This window comes from Natator depressus, chromosome 13 (assembly GCF_965152275.1).
Source record: "Natator depressus isolate rNatDep1 chromosome 13, rNatDep2.hap1, whole genome shotgun sequence".
Lineage (NCBI taxonomy): Eukaryota > Metazoa > Chordata > Testudines > Cheloniidae > Natator > Natator depressus.
Window position 1 is genome coordinate 26,675,004 of NC_134246.1, and position 26,829 is coordinate 26,701,832.

The 26,829-nt window shown below is 41.0% G+C and overlaps 1 protein-coding gene across 1 annotated transcript; it reads left to right on the forward strand.

Annotated features, from left to right (window-relative positions):
• On the forward strand, positions 1 to 25,788 carry EIF2S2 (eukaryotic translation initiation factor 2 subunit beta). Its single transcript, XM_074970294.1, has 9 exons — positions 1 to 227; positions 14,248 to 14,428; positions 16,264 to 16,367; positions 17,606 to 17,741; positions 18,117 to 18,217; positions 20,508 to 20,656; positions 22,448 to 22,504; positions 24,041 to 24,126; positions 25,156 to 25,788. Exons 1-9 carry the CDS (start codon positions 213 to 215, stop codon positions 25,329 to 25,331), a joined length of 1,005 nt encoding a protein of 334 aa, XP_074826395.1. The 5' UTR covers positions 1 to 212; the 3' UTR covers positions 25,332 to 25,788.
• The last annotated feature ends 1,041 nt before the right edge of the window (positions 25,789 to 26,829 follow it).

Consider the following 26,829-nt stretch of genomic DNA (forward strand, 5'->3'; position numbering starts at 1 on the left):
CTTGCGGCCGGGCTGGGGTGCCTGCTGCGCTTGCGTATATCCGGGGCTCGGCGGCTCTGCACGGTCGCTGATGCAAGAGAGCTGAGCGCGGCGGCTGCAGCACCTTCGGGAGGCGACAGACTGGCTCCGTGAGCGGCGTCGTAGTGACCGGCTTCGGCGACTGACCCTTCTCCGTCTCCGTAGCGCGCGCTGTGCGAGCCCGGCCCTCAGCCATGTCGGGAGACGAGGTGAGGGGCTCCCAGCCTCAGGCCTGCGCCGCCGCCATGTGGGGAGCTGGGCCTGAGGCCTGCGCCGCCGCCATGTGGGGAGCCGGGCCCGAGGCCTGGGCCGGAGCAGGGAGGGGCTGGGCGCGGGTTGCTGCGCGCGGGGCTTGTCCCGGGGTTGTGAGGGAGCCGGAGCGGGGCTTGTATTTCTTCCCCCGGCCCCTGCTGGGCGTGGGGGAGCGGGGCCTGGCGGGGTGGTGCCGGCCGCTCCGCGGGTGGGAGGGGGCTTGGCCTCCCCTGCTCGGGGGAGGGGGGATTGTGGCGGGGACTGCGCTTGTCTTCCTGTGCGGACGGCCCACGGCGCTGCACGGTGGGCTAGGGCCTCTGCTGGGAATGGAGGCTTCAGGCCTGCCTAGGAGGGGTGGGTGGGAGCCTGCCTGGGCCAGGGGGTATCCCTCTCGGGAAAGGGGGTTTGCTGTCTGGATCTCTGAGATACTAAAGAGAAATAGTTTCCTTTCCCAGAAAAAAAGGGATTGGGGGTGGGGGGTGGGAAGGAATTTTAAAAACTGGACTCCAGACCCTGGCTGGCTGCTAGTCTTTGTAGATGAGATATGACCCGTTCATTGGATACCGTGGAGCAATTGACAAAGGTGTTTGCTCTGGTGCCAAGTGCTGCTTCCTTCCCACCCCAGCAGTTTGTCAGTGGGTGAGCTTTATAACATGAGTAATAGTGATTATATCTGGGGGAGCGGGGGAGAATGGCTACATTGTTTTGATATGGGCCAGACAAAGTTGGTTTCACTTGCTAAAAACCAACAGCATTTCTTGACTGTTGATTGATGAAAACTAGAGCCTCGAACAATGTGGTGTTGCTCCTGCTTGCATCAGTTAATAACGGGAAATAATACTCAGTTTTTTTGTAGTGTTTTTGCTGTTTTTTTTTTTTCTGGGAGGGAAGGAAGCCTTTATTTGCAGAGGAGTTGCAATGGTGTGGGTGGAATGGGGAGGGGTGCTTTCCTCTAGTCAATAGCACCTTAATCTTCCTCCTTTTTAATACTTAAAGAACACCTATTTATGCCTGGTCTACACACAGTGTTTGTACTAGTATAATTATTTTGTGTATGGGTGTGAGGTTTTTTTTTTTGCCAGTATCATTACACCAGTTCAGTTCCTTGTGTGGACACAGATATTATGGTATAAAGATGCGTTTAACTGATATGGCTTATTCCCATTCCTGTATGGGAATAAACTATACCGATATAAGGCACCTTTATACTGGTATCACTGTCCATGCTGGGAGGATGTATGTGTGCAACTCAGTTTGTGTCTCTTTAACTTCTTTAAAAAAATGAAGTTTAAGCTACTATTAATTGGAGGGTGAACCACACACATTGCAACCCCTGTTTCCAGGTCAAGGCTAGCTTCTCACTCCAAATACTCCAGAATTTACTGGCTTCTAACTGATGCAAGCAGGGGCCAAATGACCACTGAAGACCATGAGCTACACCAATGGTTCAAATAGGGGCTAATTCCAAGTGTAGACAAGACTTTAGCTCGCTAACTGGAAGTTAGATGTACTTTTTCAGTTGCTACCAAACATAGCCCCTAGTTTCAGTTGAGTTCTCCTCCCTTGTGAACCGCTCCAGGGCTTGCCTCTGCTGCTAGCTTTGTCAGTTTCAGTGCTCCCCACAGAATTCTGAATAGCACAAGTGTAAACAGACTTGCAACTCAGGAGTTTTCACTTTGTTGCAGCTTGCAAAAGCTTTAAGCTACAGTACAGGCACTAAAACTGTCCTAGGCAGACATTACACTGGCTTACACTCGTCACATCTACCTAGACTCCAAGTTTCATGCAGCTTTGTGTAACGCTATGTCAGTAATGACTTAATTTGCTTATTTACAGTGTTACATAAATAACTTTAAAATCGTGTTGATGAAAGGTACAGAACTATTTGATCTCTGATGAAGGGAGTCACCTTCATCTATAGGGCAGCAGCAGGGCAAGTTTCATGCACACTACTTTGCTAGGGCTAACACGGACAGTTCATCTCCATCATGGATGCAGTTTTGGCCTGTCAGCCTGTCACTTAGTGCAAACCATGGTGGAAATTTGTGGTAGGAGAGGACCTCAATATGAAATGAGTATGAGGGTATCACATGTTCCCATCCAGTGTATAATTTTTAATGCCTGAGCTGGGCTGGATTCAAACTGGTGACTGGCTCTACAATTCTTTGATAATGCTCTGGGTCATCCAGTCCCCAAATAAGAACTACTGACATATCTTCAAGAATGAAGCTTCCTTTCTTTGTCAGTGGGTCACAACTATTTGTGAGACAGCAGTGGAATGTTTAGCATCACGATTCCTGGGTCTTACTCCTGGCTTTGGGAGAAAACGGTGATCTAGTATCAGAGTAGCAGCAGTGTTAATCTGTATTCGCAAAAAGAAAAGGAGTACTTGTGGCACCTTAGAGACTAACAAATTTATCTGAGCATAAGCTTTCGTGAGCTCACTTCATCGGATGCAAGCTTATGCTCAAATACCTTTGCTAGTCTCTAAGGTGCCACACGTACTCCTTTTTCTTTTTGTGATCTAGTAGGTAGAGCTGTGGTTACAGCCAGGCTAGTTAAGCATATTATTTGGTACATTGATTCTAAAAGGCAGAGTGGATAAGACTTAATTTTGTCATGTTGGCGACCTGGGTTCTATTCCCAGCTGTGCTTGAGGTTACCTTGTGATGCTCCTCTCAGGCAACTATCGTTCCCTTCATTTTACAAACAAGATGACTACCTCCCAGACTAAGGGAGTTAGGCCTTGGTCAGTAACAAGGGTTGTGAACCACACAGAAATATTAACAGCACTCAGTGGAAGAGGCAAGACCAAAATTCATTACCTCCTGGCTTCCATCCCAGTGCACCTTCCCACAAGTCAAAACTTGAGATTCCCCTGCTTCCCCCTCCCCAAATTATGCAAGCAGGTGTGACAGGGCTGCCAAATGGATGTGGCCACTTGTCAATTCTGCATCTGGAAGATTCTCTTTGGAGCCCCAAGGACTAGATAGTTTAGGCTCTGCAAATGTGATGCTACTTGCTTATGAAAATTTCCTACATGATACAGGCAGCTAGAATTTTCAAACCTTGATATTTGAAACAATGAAACTGGCTAAACACATCAGAGTGATGTTAAAAGCCTAAAATACAAACTGAAAAAGTGCATCTAACTTCCAGTTAGTGAGCTTAGGTCTTGCGTACACTTGGAATTAGCCCCTGGTGTAGCTCATGGTCTTCAGTGGTCATTTGGCCCCTGCTTGCATCAGTTAGAAGCCAGTAAATTCTGGAGTATTTTGGGTGGGAAGCTAGCCTTGACCTGGAAACGGGTTGCAATGTGGGTTGTTCACACTCCAATCAATAGTAGCTTAACCTTCATTTTTTTTAAAGCAGTCAGAGACACAAACCCAACTAAAACTAGGGGATAAGTAAGCCCCAGTTGAATCAGCCAGCATGTAATGAAATCATAGGGACTAGCCCACTCTTGCGGTGTTGAGAGGCTCTTAGTTGGGAGGAAGGAACAATAGTGTGTGGCAGAGGGTGGTCTTCATATTTATTAGCCAGATGGCATGGGATCCAGTGACAGCACTGTCATAAGAATCTCAGTATGTTCTGCATTCCCTGCAATTTGGGAGTTGCATTGTCTTCTTACCTGAGTGTTGCCTTTGGACAGTGGGACCCTCACTTTTTCCTATTGTCTCTAAGTAGATTTAGTTTTCTCTGGCTATGAGGACTCTGAATTGGGGGGGGGGTAGTAGGGGGAGTGGATATATGTGGGATTGAACAGGGGAGAGAGAGGGTCTGAATTAGGACGGATTAACGTTGTTGAGAGACTTTGGCTATGTCTAAGCTACCGGTGGTTTGATGCACTGACGATTGATTTAGCAGGTCTAGTGAAGACCCACTAAATCGACTGCAGATCACTCTCCAGTTTATCCCAGTACTCCACCATGAATGGGGAAGAGTAAGGTAAGTCGATGGGAGAGTGTCTCCTGTCGACCCAGTGCAGTGTAGACACCGCAGTAAATCGACCTAAGCTGTGTCGACTCCAGCTACATTATTAGGACAATTTACACGGTAGCGTAGACATAGCCTTTGGGGGAAAATGGGAGGAGAAATGGGGTAGAAAATAATAGAGGAGGTGGTACGTAGAGCAGCATAGGGAAAGAATGATGTAAGTGGCTTTTAGGTTGTAAGCTCTGTGGGACAGGGACGGTTACTTTTTGTTTGTACAGTGCCTCGCACAATGGGACCAGCCTGGTTAAGATCTTTAGGTACTCATCATCATGGAAAATTCAAATAGGATGTTGCCTACTTGCAGATCGAGTGCCACTTGGATCAATCTGTGGCTAGATCCTTAGTGTGGTCTGGCTGGATATTTAGTTAGATCCCTCACTGGAAATCTTATCATGCTATGTAATCTTTTGGCATCCCTGTGATTGCTGGGCTTGTAGTCGCATGCCTTGGTAAACAAGTTTTGGAAGTTGACCGTTTCTAATGAGGTCTCTAGGTGCTACTACTATTTAAATATAAAAATGGTGGGAGAGAGCAGGAAATAAGGAAGCTCTATATGCTTATTTAGTAAGTGTTTGCATGCTTCCTATTGCAATCTTTGATTGGAGCTCTTAGGTGATACAAATAATAACTATACTGCAAACAATACAGGAAAAGATGCATCATAAAGAAAATATGAAAGAAAGAAAAAAAGTGCAGTGAAGCCTGGGGGGGAGGCGAAGAGAGAAAAGATTGAGGCACTTTTAAAAATGTGTATTCAATAGGAAGTTTAAATGCAGGGGACTTTGCTTGGGAAGAAAGATGGCAGCACAGATAGCCAAGCAATCAGGGTGACAGCTTAGGCTTTGTCTAAACAGGAAATTGCACTGGTTTCACTTAGATTAGTTTTTACACTCCTTTAATGCATGTAATAGATATGTAACTGTTCAGGCATAGGGCTAGTGTATTTCTGCGTGTGGGGTATCATTTCCCCACCTTCGGATATCCGCATATAGAATCATAGAATATCAGGGTTGGAAAGGAGGTCATCTAGTTCAACCCCCTGCTCAAAGCAGGACCAGTCCCCAGTTTTTGCCCCAGATCCCAAATGGCCCCCCCCAAGGATTGAACTCACAACCCTGTGTTTAGCAGGCCAATGCTCAAACCACTGAGCTATCCCTCCCCCCCCAATGATTCAGGCTACTTCTGAATTTTGTTTGTGGTCAAATCTACCTACAGATTATAATCATACCTTTCCTGCCCACAAATCTAGCATTATGTTTTTATTCTGGACAGAAATCTTAAGCTTCCTGCCTTTCTCTCATTCCATTTTGACTTGTGAGCTTCCCAGGTGCCTCTTTAGCAGCAGCACTTCCCAGCAGAATTTGAAACCTTGTATAATGCCATGAGTCTTCCCAATAAATTTTTTTATTGTACATATCTCTAGGGTTTGAGTGTTTTAGAGAAGGGAGATGCAGCTGTTTCCTTTTTAAATGACGAACTCCATTGCAATCCATTTAAGCCTCTTAGGCTGGATCTACATAAGCAGACTTTTGGTGACAAATGTCTAAATCTACAGTACATTTTCCACCGTTGGTACCACTGGTGGAGCTTGCTGAATTACAGCTGGGAAGTTTTAGTGCAAACAAGACACTAGTGATCAAAATCCAATAAGCTGACTTTTTATATAGGGTTTGACAGAGCTCTTAGTTACTTGGGAAATGCCTCTGAATGGGTGACTCTGTAGCCTAACTTGTATTTGATAGTAAAAGTCATAGTACACGATTGGGCTTCCCCTTATTCACGTAAACAAATCTGTGTCTTAAAAGAAATCCTGGAGGATTTCCTTTACAGATCCCCCAAAGGATGCTTTCCCACCTGGAGGCAGCCAGAGTGCAGTGTGCTTGGCTGTGCATGACTTTCGCTGCCATGATGCTCCACCTGCACAATTGGCTGAAATAGTGGTGTCCTAAGAGCTGCCTATAGCAGCTTGATGCCTACTGCAGAATTTCCCAAATTATAGGAATCCCCAGGTAGGGAGATGTGGGGAATTTCTGGCCAGGCAAAACAAACTATGGAACAGAACAGGACTGAGTTTGGCCCTGTATTTATGTGAGAAGTTACAAAGGGTTTACTTCTGGTGTCTTACAACATATCCTCATTAAAATGAGTCATAAGTAGGGCTGTCAAGCAATTAAAAAAGTTAATCTCTATTAATCGCACTGTTAATAATAGAATATCATTTAAATATTTTTGGATGTTTTCTACATTGTCAAATATATTGATTTCAGTTACAACACAGAATACAAAGTGTGCAGTGCTCACTTATTTTTGATTACAAATATTTGCACTGTAAAAAATGAAAGAAATAGTATATTTCAATTAATCTTATACAAGTACTGTAATGCAATCTCTTTATAATGAAAGTTGAACTTACAAATGTAGAATTATGTACAAAAAATAACTGCTTTCAAAAATAAAACCATGTAAAACTTTAGAACATATAAGTCCACTCAGTTCTATTTCAGTCAATCGCTCAGACAAACAAGTTTGGTTACAACTTGCAGGAGATAACGCTGCCCATGTCTTGTTTACAATGTCACCTGAAAGCGAGAACAGGCGTTTGCATGGCACTGTTGTAGCCAGCATCGCAAGATATTTACGTGCCAGATGCGCTAAAGATTCATATGTCCCTTCATGCTTCAGCCGCCATTCCAGAATATATGCGTCCATGCTGATGACGGATTCTGCTTGATAATGATCCAAAGCAAAGTGGACTGACTCAATTTCATTTTCATCATCTGTGTCAGATGCCACCAGCAGAAGGTTGATTTTCTTTTTTGGTGGTTCAGGTTCTGTAGTTTCCACATCGGAGTGTTGCTCTTTTAAGACATCTGAAAGCATTCTCCACACTTTGTCCCTCTCAGATTTTGGAAGGCACTTCAGATTCTTCGACCTTGGGTCGAGTGCTGTATCTGTCCTTAGAAATCGCACGTTGGTAACGTCTTTGCATTTTGTCAAATCTGCTGTGAAAGTGTTCTTAAAACGAATGTGTGGTATGTCATCATCCGAGACTGCTATAACATGAAATGTATGGCAGAAAGTGGGTAAAACAGAAGAGGAGACGTACAATTCTCCCCCAAGGAGTTGAGTCACAAATTTAATTAACACATTCTTTTAACGAGCATCATCAGCATGGAAGCATGTCCTCTGGGGTGGTGGCCAAAGCATGAAGGGGCATGTGAATATTTAGCAAATATGGCACGTAAATACCTTGCAACGCCGGCTACAAAAGTGCCATGCGAACGCCTGTTCTCACTTTCAGGTGACATTCTAAATAAGCAGTATCTCCCATAAATGTAAACAAACTTGTTTGTCTTAGCAATTGGCTGAGCAAGAAGTAGGACTGAGTGGACTTGCAGGCTCTAAAGTTTTACATTGTTTTGTTTTTGAGTGCAGTTATGTAACAAAAAGAAATCTACATTTGTAAGTTATACTTTCATGGTAAAGAGATTGCACTACAGTACTTGTACGAGGTGAATTGAAAAATACTATTTCTTTTGGTTATCATTTTTACAGTGCTAATATTTGTAATAAAAATAATATAAAGTGATCACTGTACATCTTGTATTCTGTGTTGTAATAGAAATCAATACATTTGAAAATGTAGAAAAACATCCAAAATATTTAATAAACAATAGAACACCAATTGAAATTTAACAGTGCGATTAATTGCAATTTTTTAAATCACAGTTAATATTTTTGAGTTAATCGTGAGTTAACTGTGATTAAGTGACAGCCCTAGTCAGAAGATATAATCCTGAAACTAGCATTATGTTTATATGCAGCCAACTCTAGAATTGTGGAATATGTTATCTATGCAGAATGTCTTCCCTCTTAGCTGATCATACAGTTGGTCAAAATTGCGGAAGCTGGGGCAAAATGTAACTTTCAAAGTTGATTCCAAATGATGGCGCACTTCAAGGCGGAGAGAATGATTCACAAGTGTGTATTGCTTAATAATATTACTAGAGGAGGAGTATAGTTTACAAGGGATTGGAATGTGCAAACATCTTGTAAAAGACATTCAAGCACAGAATTTATTAGCCAGTTATACAGAAACACTTAAAAAGCTTATAGTTTGAGAACTTCAGTCCTCAGTCTCATGTACCTGCAGCGCACATGCGGTATCTGTATATTGCTTATACTTCAGATTATAGCCAACATGTGAAGTCTTTCTCACTTCAGTAGCTTAGCACAGTGCTCTGTGAACTGGTCTGCATAATAAATGTGTTGAGACCCAGGCAATGAGGGATTGGGAAAAGTGTGGAACAGTGTAGAATTACAAGAGGTATGTCCATGAAAAGAAATCTTGTATAACCATTATCTTACTAGAATAACATAAGGAATGAGGTTAGTAGCTAAATACACAAGTGTAAAAATCTTAATTTGTAGATCTGCTGGATAACTAAGTTACAAGGCGACAAAAGTCACTAACATAACATGCTAGTGGTTCTGACAGTGCTACTTACTAGGGCAAGGCTGTGAATGAACTCTGTCCTGCTGGGTTGTTGCGTCAGTGGCCTCAACCTGAATGTGATGCTGTCACATTTAATAATAGGGTAAAAAGAAAAGGAGTACTTGTGGCACTTTAGAGCAGTGAGCTGTAGCTTACGAAAGCTTATGCTCAAATAAATTAGTTAATCTCTAAGGTGCCACAAGTCCTACTTTTCTTTTTACAAATACAGACTAACACGGCTGCTACTCTGAAACCAATAATAGGGTAGATACCCATGTGGAACAAAATGACTGGCAGACCAAGTAGGTCTATAATGTCAGGAGCAGGGTGGATAAAAATCAATGATTTAAAAAAAAAAAAAAAAAAGGTGGGGGAGGATTTTTTTTTACTTAAATCAGATTTTTTTGATACAATGCTTTTTGCGGAAAACTATCTAAAGATAGCTTTAATTAAGATGCATTATAACTCAAATATCTCATCATGGAATAGGGATTGTAGATTCTATAGTATGAGACAATATATTCATGTAATATTTAAGAAAAGTTTTCTAAATGATTTCCAATTGTTCATGGATTAGAGACTCAATTTTAAGGGGTTCCAGGGGCTTCTGTGTAGATTATTTAGGTTAATCTTTCTATCTATCCGGTGGGACTTGGTGATCCGTCTAGAACAGTGGTCTCCAAACTTCTTGACTTGCGCACCCCCAGGGCTAGCTCTGGGGAAGAAGGAAAAAAAAAAAAAAGCTGCTGCCGGCATGCCACCGAAGACGGAGCGGGGAGAGCCGAGCTGCCGCTGGCGGCAATCCTCCTGCCACGCACCCCCACGGATGGTCTTGTGCACCCCACTTCGGAGACCACTGGTCTAGAAGATACCATCCGAGATGCTTGTTTTTCACCGTTCTCAAACTGTGGATTTGTGCCTCCAGAGATAACATGCTTGTTAACAGCAAAAATGTTTTAAAATAAATTAATGTATAGAGGTGAGAAAAAAAACAAGACCTCAACCCTATAATCCGTCTGCAAATTTGTGTACACAAAGTCAGTCCCTCACCTCTCTCTAAAAATGCAAAGTTTCAAAAAGTTTAATGAATAGAAGATTGGTGGTGATGGAATAGATCTGGACAAGAAGAAGAAGTCTGGAGATAAATGTGAGAAGGGAGGGACAGGCAGTAGAAACAAAAGTGAAACTGTTTGAGTAGGATATTCCAGAAGTTTTGAGGTCTTTCTGAGTGTAGCCTTCATTGATTTGAGATCTACCATACCATTCTCTCACTAGAAGGGAAAACCTGAAATGGCAGCAGGCCTTAAAGACCCAGTTTGGGAATGAGAACCATTCAAGAAATATGTTTGCTTGTGATGTTTTAAAGAAAGTCACACCAGTGAACTGGTGAAAGTCGTCACTTAAGTACTTGAATTCAGAGACTGTTGAAGTGATGATCTCACTTTTAACAGCAGTAGCTGCTTCTGCTGGTGTAGAAAGAATATTTTCTTCCTTTGGACTAATTCATTCCAAATTGAGAAATCGTTTGGGACCTGAAAAAGCCGGAAAGCTTGTTTTTCTTTTCCAGATTATGAACAAATAGGAAAATGAAGGTGAAGATGACTGAGTTAGCTGCAGAAGCCAATATTTTAAGTTTCTTATGTTGACCTGGCTGACATAGTTGAGTTGATTTTTGTGTTTTTTTTTTTAAATATTTCATTTAACTATTTTAGTTAAAAACAGTTTTAACAAAAACAAACCTGATTTTAAAAAACTTGATTGTTTAAATTCAAAAATTCATATGCTTGTTTTGTTAAAATATTGTATGTTTGCTGTTGAAGAAAAAAATCCAGAATACATAATGTTGTTTTTTTTAGTTAAATAAAACAATTTGTCTGTCTGTCTGGTGATGTTCTCCTCCTAATACAGCATGGCAAGAAAATCCTCCAAATATAATGATTAACCTGTTGAATTGGAGATAGTTCATCTCCGAGTGACTTCATAAATATCTGCTTGAATTACCTTTGGTAAATGAAATAACCAAACAATCATTCATTTTCTGATATAGCTGTAAAACTAATCTGAAAAGCTTTCGAAATAAATCACTTAAAAAATGTATAGTGTGTACCTTCTAAAAAGTCTTTGAGTTGTGAAGAATATGTATTATGGTTTTAACAACCAACAAGAATGCACTTTTATGTAGAAAACCATGATTAAATCGAGTCTTCCTGACCAATGATTTAAATCATGGTTTAAATCAAATCTACCCTGGTCAGGACTAAACTGAGAGGCAAAATATTAAGGTATGATAGAAATTTAACAGCTTTCTAAAAGAAACGAACTGTGTGGTTATATCAAATACTCATGTTCCTCAGATGCTGGAGTGGAAGGAGAAAAGGAGTACTTGTGGCACCTTAGAGACTAACCAATTTATTTGAGCATAAGCTTTCGTGAGCTACAGCTCACTTCATCGGATGCATACTGTGGAAAGTGTAGAAGATCTTTTTATACACAAAGCATGAAAAAATACCTCCCCCCCCACCCCACTCTCCTGCTGGTAATAGCTTATCTAAAGTGATCACTCTCCTTACAATGTGTATGATAATCAAGGTGGGCCATTTCCAGCACAAATCCAGGGTTTAACAAGAACATCTGAGGAGGGGGAGGTGGGGTAGGAAAAAACAAGGGGAAATAGGTTACCTTGCATAATGACTTAGCCACTCCCAGTCTCTATTCAAGCCTAAGTTAATTGTATCCAATTTGCAAGTGAATTCCAATTCAGCAGTCTCTTGCTGGAGTCTGGATTTGAAGTTTTTTTGTTGTAATATCGCAACTTTCATGTCTGTAATCACGTGACCAGAGAGATTGAAGTGTTCTCCGACTGGTTTATGAATGTTATAATTCTTGACATCTGATTTGTGTCCATTTATTCTTTTACGTAGAGACTGTCCAGTTTGACCAATGTACATGGCAGAGGGGCATTGCTGGCACATGATGGCATATATCACATTGGTGGATGTGCAGGTGAACAAGCCTCTGATAGTGTGGCTGATGTTATTAGGCCCTGTGATGGTGTCCCCTGAATAGATATGTGGGCACAGTTGGCAACGGGCTTTGTTGCAAGGATAGGTTCCTGGGTTAGTGGTTTTGTTGTGTGGTATGTGGTTGCTGGTGAGTATTTGCTTCAAGTTGGGGGGCTGTCTGTAGGTAAGAACTGGCCTGTCTCCCAAGATTTGTGAGAGTGTTGGGTCATCCTTCAGGATAGGTTGTAGATCCTTAATAATGCGTTGGAGGGGTTTTAGTTGGGGGCTGAAGGTGACGGCTAGTGGCGTTCTGTTATTTTCTTTGTTAGGCCTGTCCTGTAGTAGGTGACTTCTGGGAACTCTTCTGGCTCTATCAATCTGTTCCTTCACTTCCGCAGGTGGGTATTGTAGTTGTAAGAATGCTTGATAGAGATCTTGTAGGTGTTTGTCTCTGTCTGAGGGGTTGGAGCAAATGCGGTTGTATCGCAGAGCGTGGCTGTAAACAATAGATCGTGCGGTGTGATCAGGGTGAAAGCTGGAGGCATGTAGGTAGGAATAGCGTTCAGTAGGTTTCCGGTATAGGAGGGTGTTTATGTGACCATTGTTTGTTAGCACTGTAGTGTCCAGGAAGTGGATCTCTTGTGTGGACTGGACCAGGCTGAGGTTGATGGTGGGATGGAAATTGTTGAAATCATGGTTGAATTCCTCAAGGGCTTCTTTTCCATGGGTCCAGATGAGGAAGATGTCATCAATGTAGCGCAAGTAGAGTAGGGGCATTAGGGGATGAGAGCTGAGGAAGCGTTGTTCTAAGTCAGCCATAAAAACGTTGGCATACTGTGGGGCCATGCGGGTACCCATAGCAGTGCCACTGATCTGAAGGTATACGTTGTCCCCAAATGTAAAATAGTTATGGGTAAGGACAAAGTCACAAAGTTCAGCCACCAGGTTAGCCGTGACATTATCGGGGATCGTGTTCTTGACGGCTTGTATTCCATCTTTGTGTGGAATGTTGGTGTAGAGGGCTTCTAATCCATAGTGGCCAGGATGGTGTTAACAGGAAGATCACCGATGGATTGTGGTTTCCTCAGGAAGTCAGTGGTGTCTCGAAGGTAGCTGGGAGTGCTGGTAGCATAGGGCCTGAGGAGGAGGGAGTGGAAGGGTGGCTCAGTATTGAGGGCACTAGTCTGGAATGTGCGGGGCCAGATTTAGTTTCCTATTCAGCCCCCGACTTCTTGTGTGACCTTGAGCAAACCACATAGTTTCTTTGTGCCTCAGTTCCCCATTTGTAAAGTGAAAATGATAATCCTTTACTGTCTCACAAGGGTGGTGTTAGGATAAATACGCCAAAGAGCATCAGATGCCCCAGTACTGATTAATTGAGGTCATATAAATATTCTAGGTTGAGATCATCTTTTTGTACATGGAACAAACTGATAAAGTGCTGAAAATAGAAATGCAGCTGGAGACCAATCTTCCCTAAGGCTCCCGACTCTAATACCTGTTCAGCTGAACTCAGGGTTGATAAAAATAGATTTTTTTATTTAAATCCAGATTTTTTATTTTGTTTAAAATTATAAGTTTCTCTTTTTAAAAATAAACCTGTTCAAAATGAAATTGGAATTTAATACAAAATATGTTAAGGCCTAAACTACTTACAATCACAAAATGTTTAAGTATGCTGAATCCATGAGCCTCGATTAAAAACTTTGAGTGAAAGGTTGCTTTTCTATATAAAGAGAGATGTTCTCCTGATTCTGACTTTTGAGGTCAAGCTCCAGAAATATGGCACAATAGGTCATGCGCCATATTAAGGGATTGGTCTGTGGGGGATATAGGGGCTGTGCTACTGGGTGCAAGAGACTGGCAAAGACATCAGAGGCATTGGGACCCAGGCTCTGACTCCAGGAGACCCCATCATGTACCTCGTCACTAGGTAGCAAAAAGATGTACCAAATATAGTGTAAAGGCTTCATTTAGTTATAAATCTACATATTTAGAGGCTATATCAGCCAATGATAATTCACTGTACTATGGAAAAGTTAATCAAAATCTGTTTAAGGCTTTCCACGTGTGTGATTTAAATCCTCATTTAACTCAATCCACCCTGGCTCAACTGATTTTAAAATGGCTGGAAACGTTTGAAAAATTTCACTAAGTGTGGACAAAACCAAAGAGCCTCAGTACTAGAATAAAAGGTTACTTTAGAGATGTGTCTTGGGACAAACATTCATCGTGCTTCTAAACAAGCACTTGCAGTCATGTTAACTTGGACTAGTTGTCAGCTAACTCAAGTTAAAACAGAACCATAAATTATAGTCTAGACAAACTCCCACTTGGGACCAAAGTTTAAGGACTACTGAGTTAGCTGAAAAGAGTACTATACAATAGCCTCTTTCAGAGTAATCTGCATAAAGTCTGCTGGTGCTACTGTAACAAATTAAATGATGGTAAATAAGGTTGCTAATGAACACTTGACTTTTACAGATGATTTTTGATCCCACTATGAGCAAGAAGAAGAAGAAAAAGAAGAAGCCCTTCATGCTTGATGAAGAAGGAGGAGAGACACAAGCAGAAGAGACACAGTTGTCAGAAACAAAAGAAGTGGAACCAGAACCAACAGAGGACAAGGATATAGAAGCTGATGAAGAGGACAGTAGGAAGAAAGGTATAGTGAAACATTTCAGTTGGCAGTTTCAAAACACAGCTTCCATCTGTGTGTCTTCAGGGCAAGGGCTATGTATAAAGCACATGAAGACAGCTGACCACAGTGAGGCCTTGGTTCTGATTGGGTTTCTAGGTACTGCTGTAACACAAATATGTAAAAGTGTGATTTCTTCTCTCTCTTTCTTGAGCTTGTTTGCTGTACTCCTATAAGCAAAATGGTGTCTTAATTTACAAGAACTCTGCTTTCTCCACTACAACTGAAGTCTTTTGTCATGAACAAAATTGAGAGGTGCTCTAAAAACTGCCAAAATTCTTGTGGTGTGCTCTATTATAGTTCTAGTGCTTTGTATTCTGAGCCAATTTAATGTAGCGCTGGAAAGCAGTTGCAATAATTCGAGTAACCGTAAAAATTAGGATGGGAAATACTCAAAACCATTGCAAGACAATTTTTTCTTGGTGCCCTGGTTGATGACAATAGCCAGTTAATCTAATATTGTACTTTTCAAGATCTTGCAAGAAATAACTTGCAGTTGTATTTGACTCACTTTAACTGAAATTAGCCATATTGAGATGATCTGATAACATGAAGTAAACTGAAGGGACATTACTAACTTAAAATCACATTTTGTGTGTAAAATTAACCTGTTACTTTTAACACTTAAGATGATTGAAAAGGCAATTTATCTCTTTTCCACATTTGTTTTGTGAAGTCAAGCTTCTCTATCAAAAGCACAAACTTTCCTTTCTGTGGTCAGTTTCCCCTTGTGTGAAGAACAGCAACAGGGATGATGAAAAAATATTTAAAATAAATAGGAAAACATGACTGTATGCCACAAATATTGTCAAGGGGTATTCTGTGGCATGTGTAGCATTTGTAACTACTAAACTAGCTATTTTTTTTAACTTGACTAGTTTATCCTAGTGAGTAGGTGTCCCTTTAAGTCTTTCACAGATATGTTTTTTAGAATTCATATCTGAACCAGAATACTTAGGGTATGTCTATACTGCAATTTAAGCGCAGGGTTAGTGAGACTTGAGTCAGCTGACCCATGTTAGGGAACCATGGGCTTGAGCATCCCCATTTTATTTTAACCCTATGTTAAGACCTTTTTTTTTCTAACAGGTGCTCAAACCTAGGGCTCTGGCATCCACACTGCAGTGCGCAGACCTGAGTCAAAGTAACCATATCCCAGAGTCCCTAGTACACACCTCCCTCCCTTTTCTTCTCCTTTCTCCCACCCCCATGTGGCTGCTCTAGCCCTAGGACTGTGGTGCACTGTGGGGAAAAATGTGTACTGCCTGCCCTGAATGTTACCAGGAAGCAGCTTGATCACTTTGCTCTCCATTACAAACCCAGGAGGCTCTCTGATAGTGTGCTTGCAGATTGGAGATCAGAAGATAATGAGTTAACACTGACTTAAGTTGCTGCCATTGGCAAAGAGGGGGGGGTAGTGGTGGTTTCCGTTTTCAGGACTGGATTGCAGATTGTTGGGATAGAGAGGACTAAGGAAATTGTCCCATGAAATGGTGGGATACTTCCAGCTGACTTCTGGGACATGAGTCATGTCCAGCTGTGTCTAAACTGCAAAACAATAGGGCTCGTACTCTGGGTCCTGGCTTAACTTAAAACTCAAGCTCAGACCTTCCAGCCCTACAGGGTCCTGGAACCATGGGTCCAAGCCCTGAGTTAGTGCAACTGTAGTGTAGATGTGGGGGGAGGTTAGGCTTGAATCCGGGCTCAAGCATGGGCTTGCATTGCAATGTAGACGTACCCTTAGTTTCTACACTGGTAACATGGTTACTAAGCCTGGTCTTTTCAACTTTCTGGTTTTTTAGATGCATCAGATGACCTGGATGACCTAAACTTCTTCAACCAAAAGAAAAAGAAGAAGAAAACAAAAAAGATGTTTGATATAGATGAAGCAGAAGAGGGTGTAAAGGTCAATTTATAAAGATATGACCTAGTTTGTATAATTAAATCCAGTTGGGCTTACTGAAAATTCCCCCTTTCCTCATCCACCTGTGTCCTTGTCCTGTGCCTGCATCTCACTCTTCCATTCTTTTAAGATTGACAGTTCAGGAATTCCTTGGCAGTCTGTCATCTTACTTAGCCAATGGATCAATATTAAATGATATACAGTGTTCCCTTTATGTACACTTTGGGACTGTGTGCATGTGTGCATGCATGTGTGCATGCATACCCACCCAATCTGGTGTTCAGGGTTATAATTTCATTATTGTTTTTTGATTTGAGAAAAGTAACATGGATAACACCAGAAGCCACATACATTAAGTTTCACTGAAGGTAAACTTTTCAAATGTAGGGCTAACAGTTTCTCCTGTAAAATCTTTGTTTCTGGTCCTCATGATTTCTTTAAACATTGGGTGCAACTTCAGGGACTCTAGGGAGAGTGTGTGGTATTTTTACTCTTGACTCCTGTTTTTATAAATCTGACAAGTAAATATCACATTTCAACATGGCTGATAAGCCTAAAGAGCAGCAGAGCAAGAATATATGCTACACAATTTGCACATTTTTCTGCCCTGTATCCAAAGGGAAAAAACTTCACCTCTGACCTTCACAGCACATCTAAGCTCTGTTGTTCTGTGTTCTTTAGATGTTCAAGAACTTCTTTACGTGTAGCGAGAGAAGGATTGGAGGAAAACTTTGCCTTCAGTTTCTCTGACACATGAGGTCTCTTGCCCTCGTTGTGTGGCTGGAAGCCTCTGATAAGTCAAAGGTGTTATGTGACCCTGTACTGGTCAATAGTTCAAAAACTACTAATCAGCTGCAGTAGGGAATGGCCATAGTTGGTCACATGACCCCATGTTAGCTAAACTGTTCAGCAATCCAAGGGAATAAAATAAACCCTAGTCTTAAAAAAATAAAGGCTAGACTTTTATATCCACAAATGCTGATTTGCACATATGCACCAGAAGATGCACCCCAGCTGTGCATGCAAAGTTGTGCATTTAAAAATCTGGCCCCAAATTCCATCTCAATAGTGTAACTAGCAAGGGGAAGTCGGGTACCTGCCTTTAGCATAACCTAGATCACTCCTTCAAACTTAAATCTGTCATATTTAAGAATTGCTAAGGATATTCTGTCTCACTTCCAGCATGCTATGTTGGGTGTCACTTTCTTATGTTCTGGCTGAATTTTTTGTTCTTTTTGTAGGATTTAAAAATTGAAGGTGATGTGCAAGAACCGGTGGAACCAGAGGATGACCTTGATATCATGCTTGGCAACAAAAAGAAAAAGAAGAAAAATGTGAAGTTTCCAGATGAAGAAGAAATATTGGAAAAGGATGAAGGTAAAAGTACAACCAACTTACCAAGAGTTAAGTCCTGGCTTGTGCTGCTGTTGAAAGTGGGTAATCTTGCAAATAAAGTATACTTATTGCCTAAATGGGCAGTTTTTTAGTTAAAATGCCATCTCCTTGTTTTGGGATTTTCCATTATAAGGTTTAGCAGCAAAATAATATCTCAGTAGTGGAGCCATATGGTCCTTGTTTATATCCTGGTCAGCTCCGTAAATGTGTGGAGGAAAACTTCGGCTCACAACACACATTTCTTGGGAATTTTCTTGTACATGCTGCTAGAAACAAGCATTAGCACTGTGTCCAAGAAGTCCACCTTTTTTAGCAACTTGTGCTTCGTGAATCTCAAACAACTTTCCTTGTTCACAGCTCTGGAGGATGAAGACAGCAAAAAAGATGATGGAATTTCTTTTAGCTTTCATACTGGACCTGCATGGGCAGGTTCAGAAAGGGACTACACGTATGATGAGGTAAAGTTAAAAATGCTTTCCAAATATTTCCCAAAACCAGCTATACGAATGCTAATTAATTAATGTCCATGTATTCTGTTTCTAACTTAATCCTTAGGTATATATGATCAAAGATTTCTGGAAACATTAACAAAAATAACTAGAAACATAAAATTGCTTTAAAAATATAAAACAAGAACCCGATCCTGTAATCAGATCCATCTGGGAAGACCCCTGTGCTCCACCACTGACTTCATTAGGATTTGTGTGGATCAAATTATGGGATTTGTGCCCACGTGTGAAAAAGCTTGTGTGCTGCTTTAACTAATTTATAAAGTGTAAATGTTTCCCTCAAGAAAGGTCAATAATCATTTAAACAAATTTGTATTATGCATGCTAAGAGCAAGTTTTAGACCAAGATTCATAGATTCCAAAGCCAGAAGGTAACATTGTGATCATCTAGTCTGACCTATTGTATAACACGGGCCATAGAATTTCCCCAAAATAATTCCTAGAGCCGATCTTCTAGAAAAACATCTGATCTTGATTTAAAAATTGTCAGTGATGGCGACTCTATCATGACCTTGGTAAACTCTTCCAGTGGTTAATTACTTTTTCTCTCAAAATTTATACGTTATTTCCAGTCTGAATTACTCCATTTTCAACTTCCAGCTATTGGATTGTGTTATACCTTTGTTTGCTAGATTGAAGAGCCCATTATTAAAAATGTGTTTCCCATGATAGTGGGAGATAAGTCATTTTGGGAAACAAAGTGCAAAAACTAAGTGTCAGAGGGCTTTTTATATGCAATGTTGCGGGCATGTTGGTTCCAGGATATTAGAGAGACAATGTGGGTGAGGTAATACCTTCTTTGGACCAACTTCTGTTGATGAAAGAAACGAGCTTATGCAGAGCTTTTCTTTAGGTCTGGGAAATGTACTGGGAGCGTCACAGCTAAATACAGATTGTTTTGAGTATAAGTAGTTAACACACATTTCCAGGGACCATTTGGGGGAAGTGGCCAGTTTACACCTCTCCAGTCATAGGAGGATGGGAAAAACTTGGGGGGGGGGGGGGGGAGGGAGGAGTGTGTTGGTTACAGATTGTTATAATAAGCCATAAATCCGGTATCTATTCAGTCCATGGTTTTCAGTATCTATCAAAGTTATGAATTTAAGCTTCCAGGCTTGTCTTTTGAAGGTATTGTAAAGATGAGGACTGAGAGGCCAGAGAGTGATTGCTTTGTGTAGGACCCGTGGATCTTAAAAGGTGTGTTTGTGGGAAGTGTTGATCATCTTATCAGTGGAGATATAGCTACAGGTTTTGCATCTGTTGTTCTGGCAGGGTCTGGTGCCACTTTTAGTTGGTGTATCCTTGTCTGTGGGGAGCTTACGTCTGAGCATGGAGAAGTTGGGAGGGAGTTGGGGAGGGAGGAGAGACGGTTATTTGAAGGCCAGACGAGTGGTTTAGGAAAGATTTCTTTCACGATTTGGTTGATTATGGGTTGTAACTGTTTAATACCCTGTATGGGATCCAGTGTAGGATGGTAGGTGACAACTAGGGATGGGTGGATGGAGGGGTTTTTATTTCCATATTGCAGCAGGTTCTCTTTGGGTGTTTGGGTGGTCTGTTCCATGATGTAATCTACTTCTGTGGTGGAGTGTATCCGAATGCCTGACTGTGGAGAACAGATTTCTTGGTGTGCTGGGGGTGGTTACTGGATCTGTGAAGGTAGGTGTGGCGATCTGGGTTGTCTGAAGCTGATCGTGATGTCCAGGAAGTTGATGCAAGTGTTGGAGTGTGCTAGAGAGAGTTGAATGGATGGGTCGTGCTTGTTGAAGTTGCAGTGGAAATCAGAGGGAGTTTAGGGTCACTTGTCCAGAGGATGCAAATATCATTGAAGTATCTCAGGTATATCATTGGTTTCGTGGTGCATTTCTCCAGAAATTCTTCCTCAAGATGACCCATGAAGAGGTCATAGCATATTGGGGAGCCCTAATGGTACTTATTGCTGTTCCCATGTTTTGGACAAAGTGCGTGTTGAATGTAAAATTGTAATGGATGAATTTAGTGTGGGGGGGTCTTTGGTGTTTTAAACATGTAGTTGAAAGTATGCTGGGGAAAAAAGTACATTGTTAGAAGTTCAGTCTGGCAGAAATATGATCTTAAATGCTATACCACTTAGTTCCATGGTAGTGGGAAAATTATAAACATCTCTAGACATAAAATACAGCAATATAAAACGTTTTGTGGATGGCAGGATAAATTGTTAAAGGTACGCATATTGATGTAAACATGTCTGTTCCTGCAGTTGCTGAATCGAGTATTTAACATAATGCGGGAAAAGAATCCGGACATGGTAGCTGGAGAAAAAAGAAAATTCGTCATGAAACCTCCACAGGTTGTAAGAGTAGGAACCAAGAAAACATCATTTGTCAACTTTACAGATATCTGTAAACTGTAAGTTTGGCAGCTTTTAAGATCTCTTGGGGGCTCAAGGCAGGAAATACTGTAGCCTTCCACTAACTGCATAGTTGTCTAACTGCATGGACTTGCAAAAAGCTATATTAAACTATGAATCACTAAAAATTGTAAATGACAGAATTGGACACAATACACCAGTTGAGGCCTCACCAGTGCGAAGCAGAGTGGGACAGTTACCTTCTGTGTTTTATATACAGTAAAGCCTCAGTTACGAACACCAGAGTTACAAACTGATTAGTCAACCACACACCTCGTTTGGAACCAGAAGTACACAATCAGCTTCAGAGACAAAAAAAAAAAGGGAAAATATAGTACTGTGTTAAATGAAAGTTATTTAAAAAAGGGGGAAAGCAGCATTTTTATTCTGCATAGTAAAGTTTCAAAGCTGTTTTAAAGCAATATTCAGTTGTAAACTTTTGAAAAAACAACCATAATGTTTTGGGCAGATTTATGAACATTTCAGAGTTAAGAATAACCTCCATTCCCGAGGTGTTTGTAACTCTGAGGTTCTACTGTACAACACTCCTGTTAATACACCTCAGAGCCTTTTGCAACTGCTTTACCTTGACTCTTACAAATTGTGGATCACAAATCAAAACTCCTCAGATCCATGTGAGGAGTACCACTGCTTACCTAGTTATTCCCCCCTTTTGCTTTGTGCATTTGATTTTTTTCCTTTCTAAGTCTAGTACTTGAACTTGTCATCTTTGAATTTCATTTTGTTGATTTCAGACCAGTTCTCCAATTTGTCCAGGCCATTTTGAATGGGATGTACATAACATTTTCAAACAGTAACCATGTAACCGATTAAAATTCTGTCAGCTACACAGTTGAATGTTTACCCGGAGAGCTTTTTCTGGGGGGAGGAGGGGAGCTGCAGCCCCCCCCCCCCCACGTTTTACACGGAGCTCCGCTGCTGTCCCCGTGCCTGGGGCTATGCTGCCTCCCGGCATCATGGCACGCTCGAGGTCCCGGCAGCCCGGAGGAACCCCGGGCACGCCAGGATGCCGGCTGGCAGCCTGGACCCTGGGTGGAGTTTAAACATTAACAAAACCCAGTAAGTATCACGCTTATTGGTTAATCGGTTAAACTCTTACATCCCTAATTCTAATCCTGTCCTCCAAAATGCTTGTAGCCTCTGCCAGCTTTGTGTCATTTATAAATTTTATAAGCATACTCTTTACTCCATTATCCAGGTCATTAATGAAATGATTGAATAGTACAGGACCCAGGACTGACCCCTAGATGTGCTCTCCCAGTTGTACAGCAAACCAGGGAGGACTATTTTTTAATACAATCTTTCAAGCAGTTATGCACCCACCTTATAGTAACTTCATCTATACCACATTTCCCTAGTTTATATATGAAAATGTCATGTGGGAGGGTGTCAAAAGCCTTACTAAAATCACAATATATCACTTCTGCTGTTTCCTATCCACTAGGCCAATAACGCTGTCAAAAAGGGAAATTAGGTTGGTCTGGCATAATTCATTCTTGACAGATCCATGCTGGCAATTCGCTATAACTCTGTTATCCGCTTGGTGCTTATGAATTGATTGTTTAATAATTTGTTACAGTATCTTTCCAGGTATTGAAGTTAGGCTGACTGGTCTATAATTCTTGCTATTCCAGAGATAAAATCAGAGCCCTGTTTGTGGCAACACCTTTTACAGGCTTGCCATTCTGAGACGTTCTTATCTATTGTGATTCTTAAATATCAAGTTCTTCTGAAAGGTGGAGGTTAAATAACTTTACTTTTATTTTTAGATTGCATCGTCAGCCAAAACATCTCCTGGCATTTTTGTTGGCTGAATTGGGTACAAGGTAAGTAGCTTGTACTTATGCTTTTGAGTGCCTTCCTCCTCCCCACTCCTTTTTCTTATCCAAGTGTGCCTTGGTTTAGCGGTCCTGATGTACATATTTGAGCATGCTTTCTTCCCTCTAATGGTGAGAGTGGAGATGCAACATGGTAACTCTCCTTTCCCTTCAAGAGCCTCTGTGCCAGGGGTTCTCACAACGAATTTTTTGGTGGCCTCAGAGTGCGGCCACCACCTCTTGCTGGTGGCTGCTCTGACAGTTTTTCCTAAAATACTTAATTAGCGTTAGGAAAAACAAATATACATAGATTACAATGATTTGGACATGTACCTATCTGTGTAGGGTGGGTGGGGTTTTGGGGGTTTTTTTTGTACAGACTCAATAATAATAGTATGCAGTTGTCTCTATCCTTTATTGGACCTAAACAGAATAGAAACACAAATAAGGTGCTTTGAACGTTCTTGTCATTTTTCTTATTGTTTCTGTTGCTTTTTTTAGACTTGCTAGCTACTAAGTGTGCTATGAAAAGTAATATTAACAAACATACAGATATCACTTTTCACAACAGACTTACTCAGCCCCAGTGAGCCTGGGGACAAATTAAGTCTTGGATGGGGAGGTAGGTACAGAGGCAGCAGGGGTCAGGAGTGATAGGGCACTGGGGAAGGCAGTGGGGGGCAGAGGTAATCGGGGGATGAGCTTGGGGCCAGAGCCCATCACCACGCAGCCAGGGAATGGAGCTCGAAGCCCCATGGCTGGTGGCCACATTTGAGAAATGCTGCTCTATGCAGTGTGTGGTTAAGTTGGTCTGGTAGGTCAGGAAGGAGTTGTAACTAACAGGATAGTTCATAAACCATCTATCACTGTATAAAAGAACACTTTATGGATGGATTTTGTATTACCTGTTTTCAGATTGCACAGTAGTCACTAGCTGTCTACAAAAGACAAGCATGGGTAGACTTACGTGCTATTATCTGCAGATATACAGAGAACTGAATAGCCTAGTCACAAAACGTGTGACTAATTTTTAATGCCTATTAGTTCAGGGATTGAGCTCCCTTCACCTCAAACTAATCTTACACAAAAGCTTCTAAAACTTGGTTTGAAAGATCACTGCTAACATTCTTTCTCGCTTGCATCAGCATGGCTAGAAAAATGGTTTGTTGTAATTATAGCCACCACAGCACGGTTCAGAGGAAGTTGTTTGTCAGATCAGCAAAAGTACCACGTTCACCATACCATTGAAGAGCTTAAGTATTTTCTGGATTCATGCGGTGTGCCAATTAAGCTGTCTTATTCACAATAATTATTGCATTGAGGATTTATGCTCAGATGAAGTTGTACTTTGAATCCCTGACCATTAGTGAAATTTTTCAGCAGTTTCTTTTGCGCAGATTAGATTGCTTTTATTAAGCAGCTTTGTGCCCAACAGTGCATCAATTGACCTTATTGCATGTTTCAGATCTTGTTGTCCCTTCTTTACAACTTGATATGTTGTTCTGATTTGCACATTACTGAATTCAGTTTTTTCTTTTAAATTAGTGGCTCAATAGACGGTAACAACCAACTTGTAATCAAAGGACGATTCCAACAAAAACAGATAGAAAATGTTTTGAGAAGATACATCAGTAAGTACAATTCCCTCTTCTATAAGTTTCTCTTCCTAGCATCTCCGTTATCTTTAGAAAATTCCTTTTATCCTTACTCAGTCTTGTACATTTAAAGTTTACTCAGTTTCTTATGACCACTAAAATTCAGTACAGTGTCATTTACATGGAAGTAATCGTTACACCTACATTGATTCATATCTCTTTTTATGATACATTTTGATACCTATTTTCAAGTTGTACATGAGAAGGCTGTCTTTATTTTAAACTAGGTCACTGGTATAAAGAAACGGATCATCCCAGCCCAGTTCTGGTCAGGATAAACCTACACAGCTGGAGATACTAAAGAATACATGACTTCTCACTGTGTTATAATGGAGTAATTATAGATTACTTGGTCCTGATAGCAATAAATAAGTGGACTGGAGGGAGGCATTAGTTCAGCTCTATCTGTGGACTGAAAACATGGCGAGAAAGCTAGTGATAATATTGTAGCATTGCTTCCTGCCAGTCTCAGTGACTTCCTTGCCATGGCAAAGGGCTGATGGAGGGTACTGTAACAGTGACCTCTGAATAATGTATGTTGCACACATTAATCGTTTTACCAATAAAATGTGTGTACTACTGTTCAAAGGAAGCTTCATGAGATCATCTCCTCTAGCTCTACAGTTCTGACTTTTTTAAAGCACTACTTTCCTAACAAGGTGTTGAGATCTGGAAATGCTGCCTCAGGAGGGAAGGCATCTGCAGATAGTAAAATATTTTGGTTAGAATCCACTTTTTATAGCATTGGTGTCAGTGCTCAAGGCAGGTAAAACGTACACCTTGTTAGCCCAGGAACTAATAATAATCAGTAGCTTGGCTCTGCTTTTGAAGTCCATGTACTAACCACATTTAACTTCTGCGACACTCCTTAACTGCAAAAGTTTGGTATAGTAGTCATGTTTTAAAAAAAAAAGATTGAAGTAGCATTTACTAGTGAATTGATGCCTCTTCCAGTGATGTCTTAATGCAGTACCTTTCAATTACAACTTACTTTCTTTTCTCCAGAGGAGTATGTTACCTGTCATACGTGTCGGTCACCAGACACAATCCTACAGAAGGACACCAGATTATATTTCTTGCAGTGTGAGACCTGCCATTCTCGCTGCTCCGTTGCCAGCATCAAAACTGGTTTCCAGGCTGTCACAGGCAAGAGAGCACAGCTCCGTGCCAAAGCTAACTAGATTGCTAACTGACACTGGATTTTTGCAAAGTGTTCAGGGGAGATGTGACTGGACAGGTTTACAATCGGAGTGGATTTACCATTGTATTAAAAACAAGATTGTAAAAGATACCAAGATATTTGGCTTTTGATTGGTTGGCCTGTGAAATCCTTGCAAGATGCAGATCCTCAAGCTGTTCACATACATTTGCTCGTTGAATATATTTTACCAACTGTCAGAGAAACGTGATGGGGAAAGGAGGTGCTTTTTAATCCATTCATAGACTTCTGTAAAATGCAAGATAAATTAAAGTTATTATAACAGTGACTGTCTTTCATTTGAATTTTTCCTCCAGTTTTTCTCTTAAGTTGTACCTGACAATTGCCATGAACACAATTTTACTATGACTACATGCAGACTATGTTAATGAATTATGTGCAAAGAGCAGGATAAGACTTAAGCACACACTTCAGAGTGTTTTTTTTTTTTTCATCTAGCAAGCTCCTTTTTAGGGAGCCTATAGCTAGAACAGATGAACTAGTTGTTATACAAAAGGGATGCTGGCTGATTCCCAATGGCTATAATAGTCATGTCCATGTGAAAACTGTTCTTTTTCTAATACATGTAAGGATTCCTGGTTACTTTCCCTCACTGCTCCTGTACTTTCATCCTTTGCTACTATGAAAACTAGCTTATGAAGTGATAAGCTGTTCAGTGACCGCTTCCCTTAATGTTTGTGTTCATAACAGCTATTAAGGACACTTTATCAATGCAGCTGAACAGTTTATTAAGGAGAAAACATAACCCTTAGGTAGTTCAGAAGATCAGCCCTGGATACCATGTTGGTCCTGAACGTACACCTAGTGAGTTGGTAAACCATTGTAAACGTTCAGTGTCACTGTACTAAATTTACAGATTCTGCTACATGAATTTATCTGTCTCTTCTTGCTTAGCTCTGTGCTTTGCACCACTTTAAATAACTAATCAAGTTAAATGAAGCAAAAATGAAAAGGGTATCAGTAACTTTTTATTGCAAACTAGCTCCAGTACAATGGAAATGTAAAAATAGTAACTTGAGTTAAAATGTGACACTAGCAGGTATTTTGGGTTCCAGATTTAATATACAAAAGCTGTGTAGTGTAAAACATGCACCTTTCTCCACTAGCAGAAGGTCTTTTTAGAAAAGAGAATTCTGACACTTAAAGAAAAACAAAACAAAACAAAAAAACCCACTGAACTTAGTGTAGGTCCTACACACATCTGTACACTCATATCTTAATGTCTGGTATATGCAGTAAATGCGGCTGTCTCTTCAGCTTTCTTGTCTAGGAATCTAGTTAAAACTGTTTAAACACTAGCTGGGAATAGGAGGGCATGCTTTCCATTATAGTACTGTCACTTAAAAAATGTGGTTTCTATTTGAATAACTGATCTCTAAAATTGAAGTGTAGTGCCAGTCTAGGGAGTAATTCGGCAGCAGGTTGGTGGCTTGATGGGAGTTGAATGGCTTCCCTGCATG

Bases quoted from the DNA above. Each gene is read 5' to 3' on its own strand.
- EIF2S2 (XM_074970294.1), top strand. The intron at 14,429-16,263 runs GTATAGTGAAAC...CTGGTTTTTTAG, and splicing joins AGAGGACAGTAGGAAGAAAG to ATGCATCAGATGACCTGGAT. The intron at 16,368-17,605 runs GTCAATTTATAA...TTCTTTTTGTAG, and splicing joins AAGCAGAAGAGGGTGTAAAG to GATTTAAAAATTGAAGGTGA.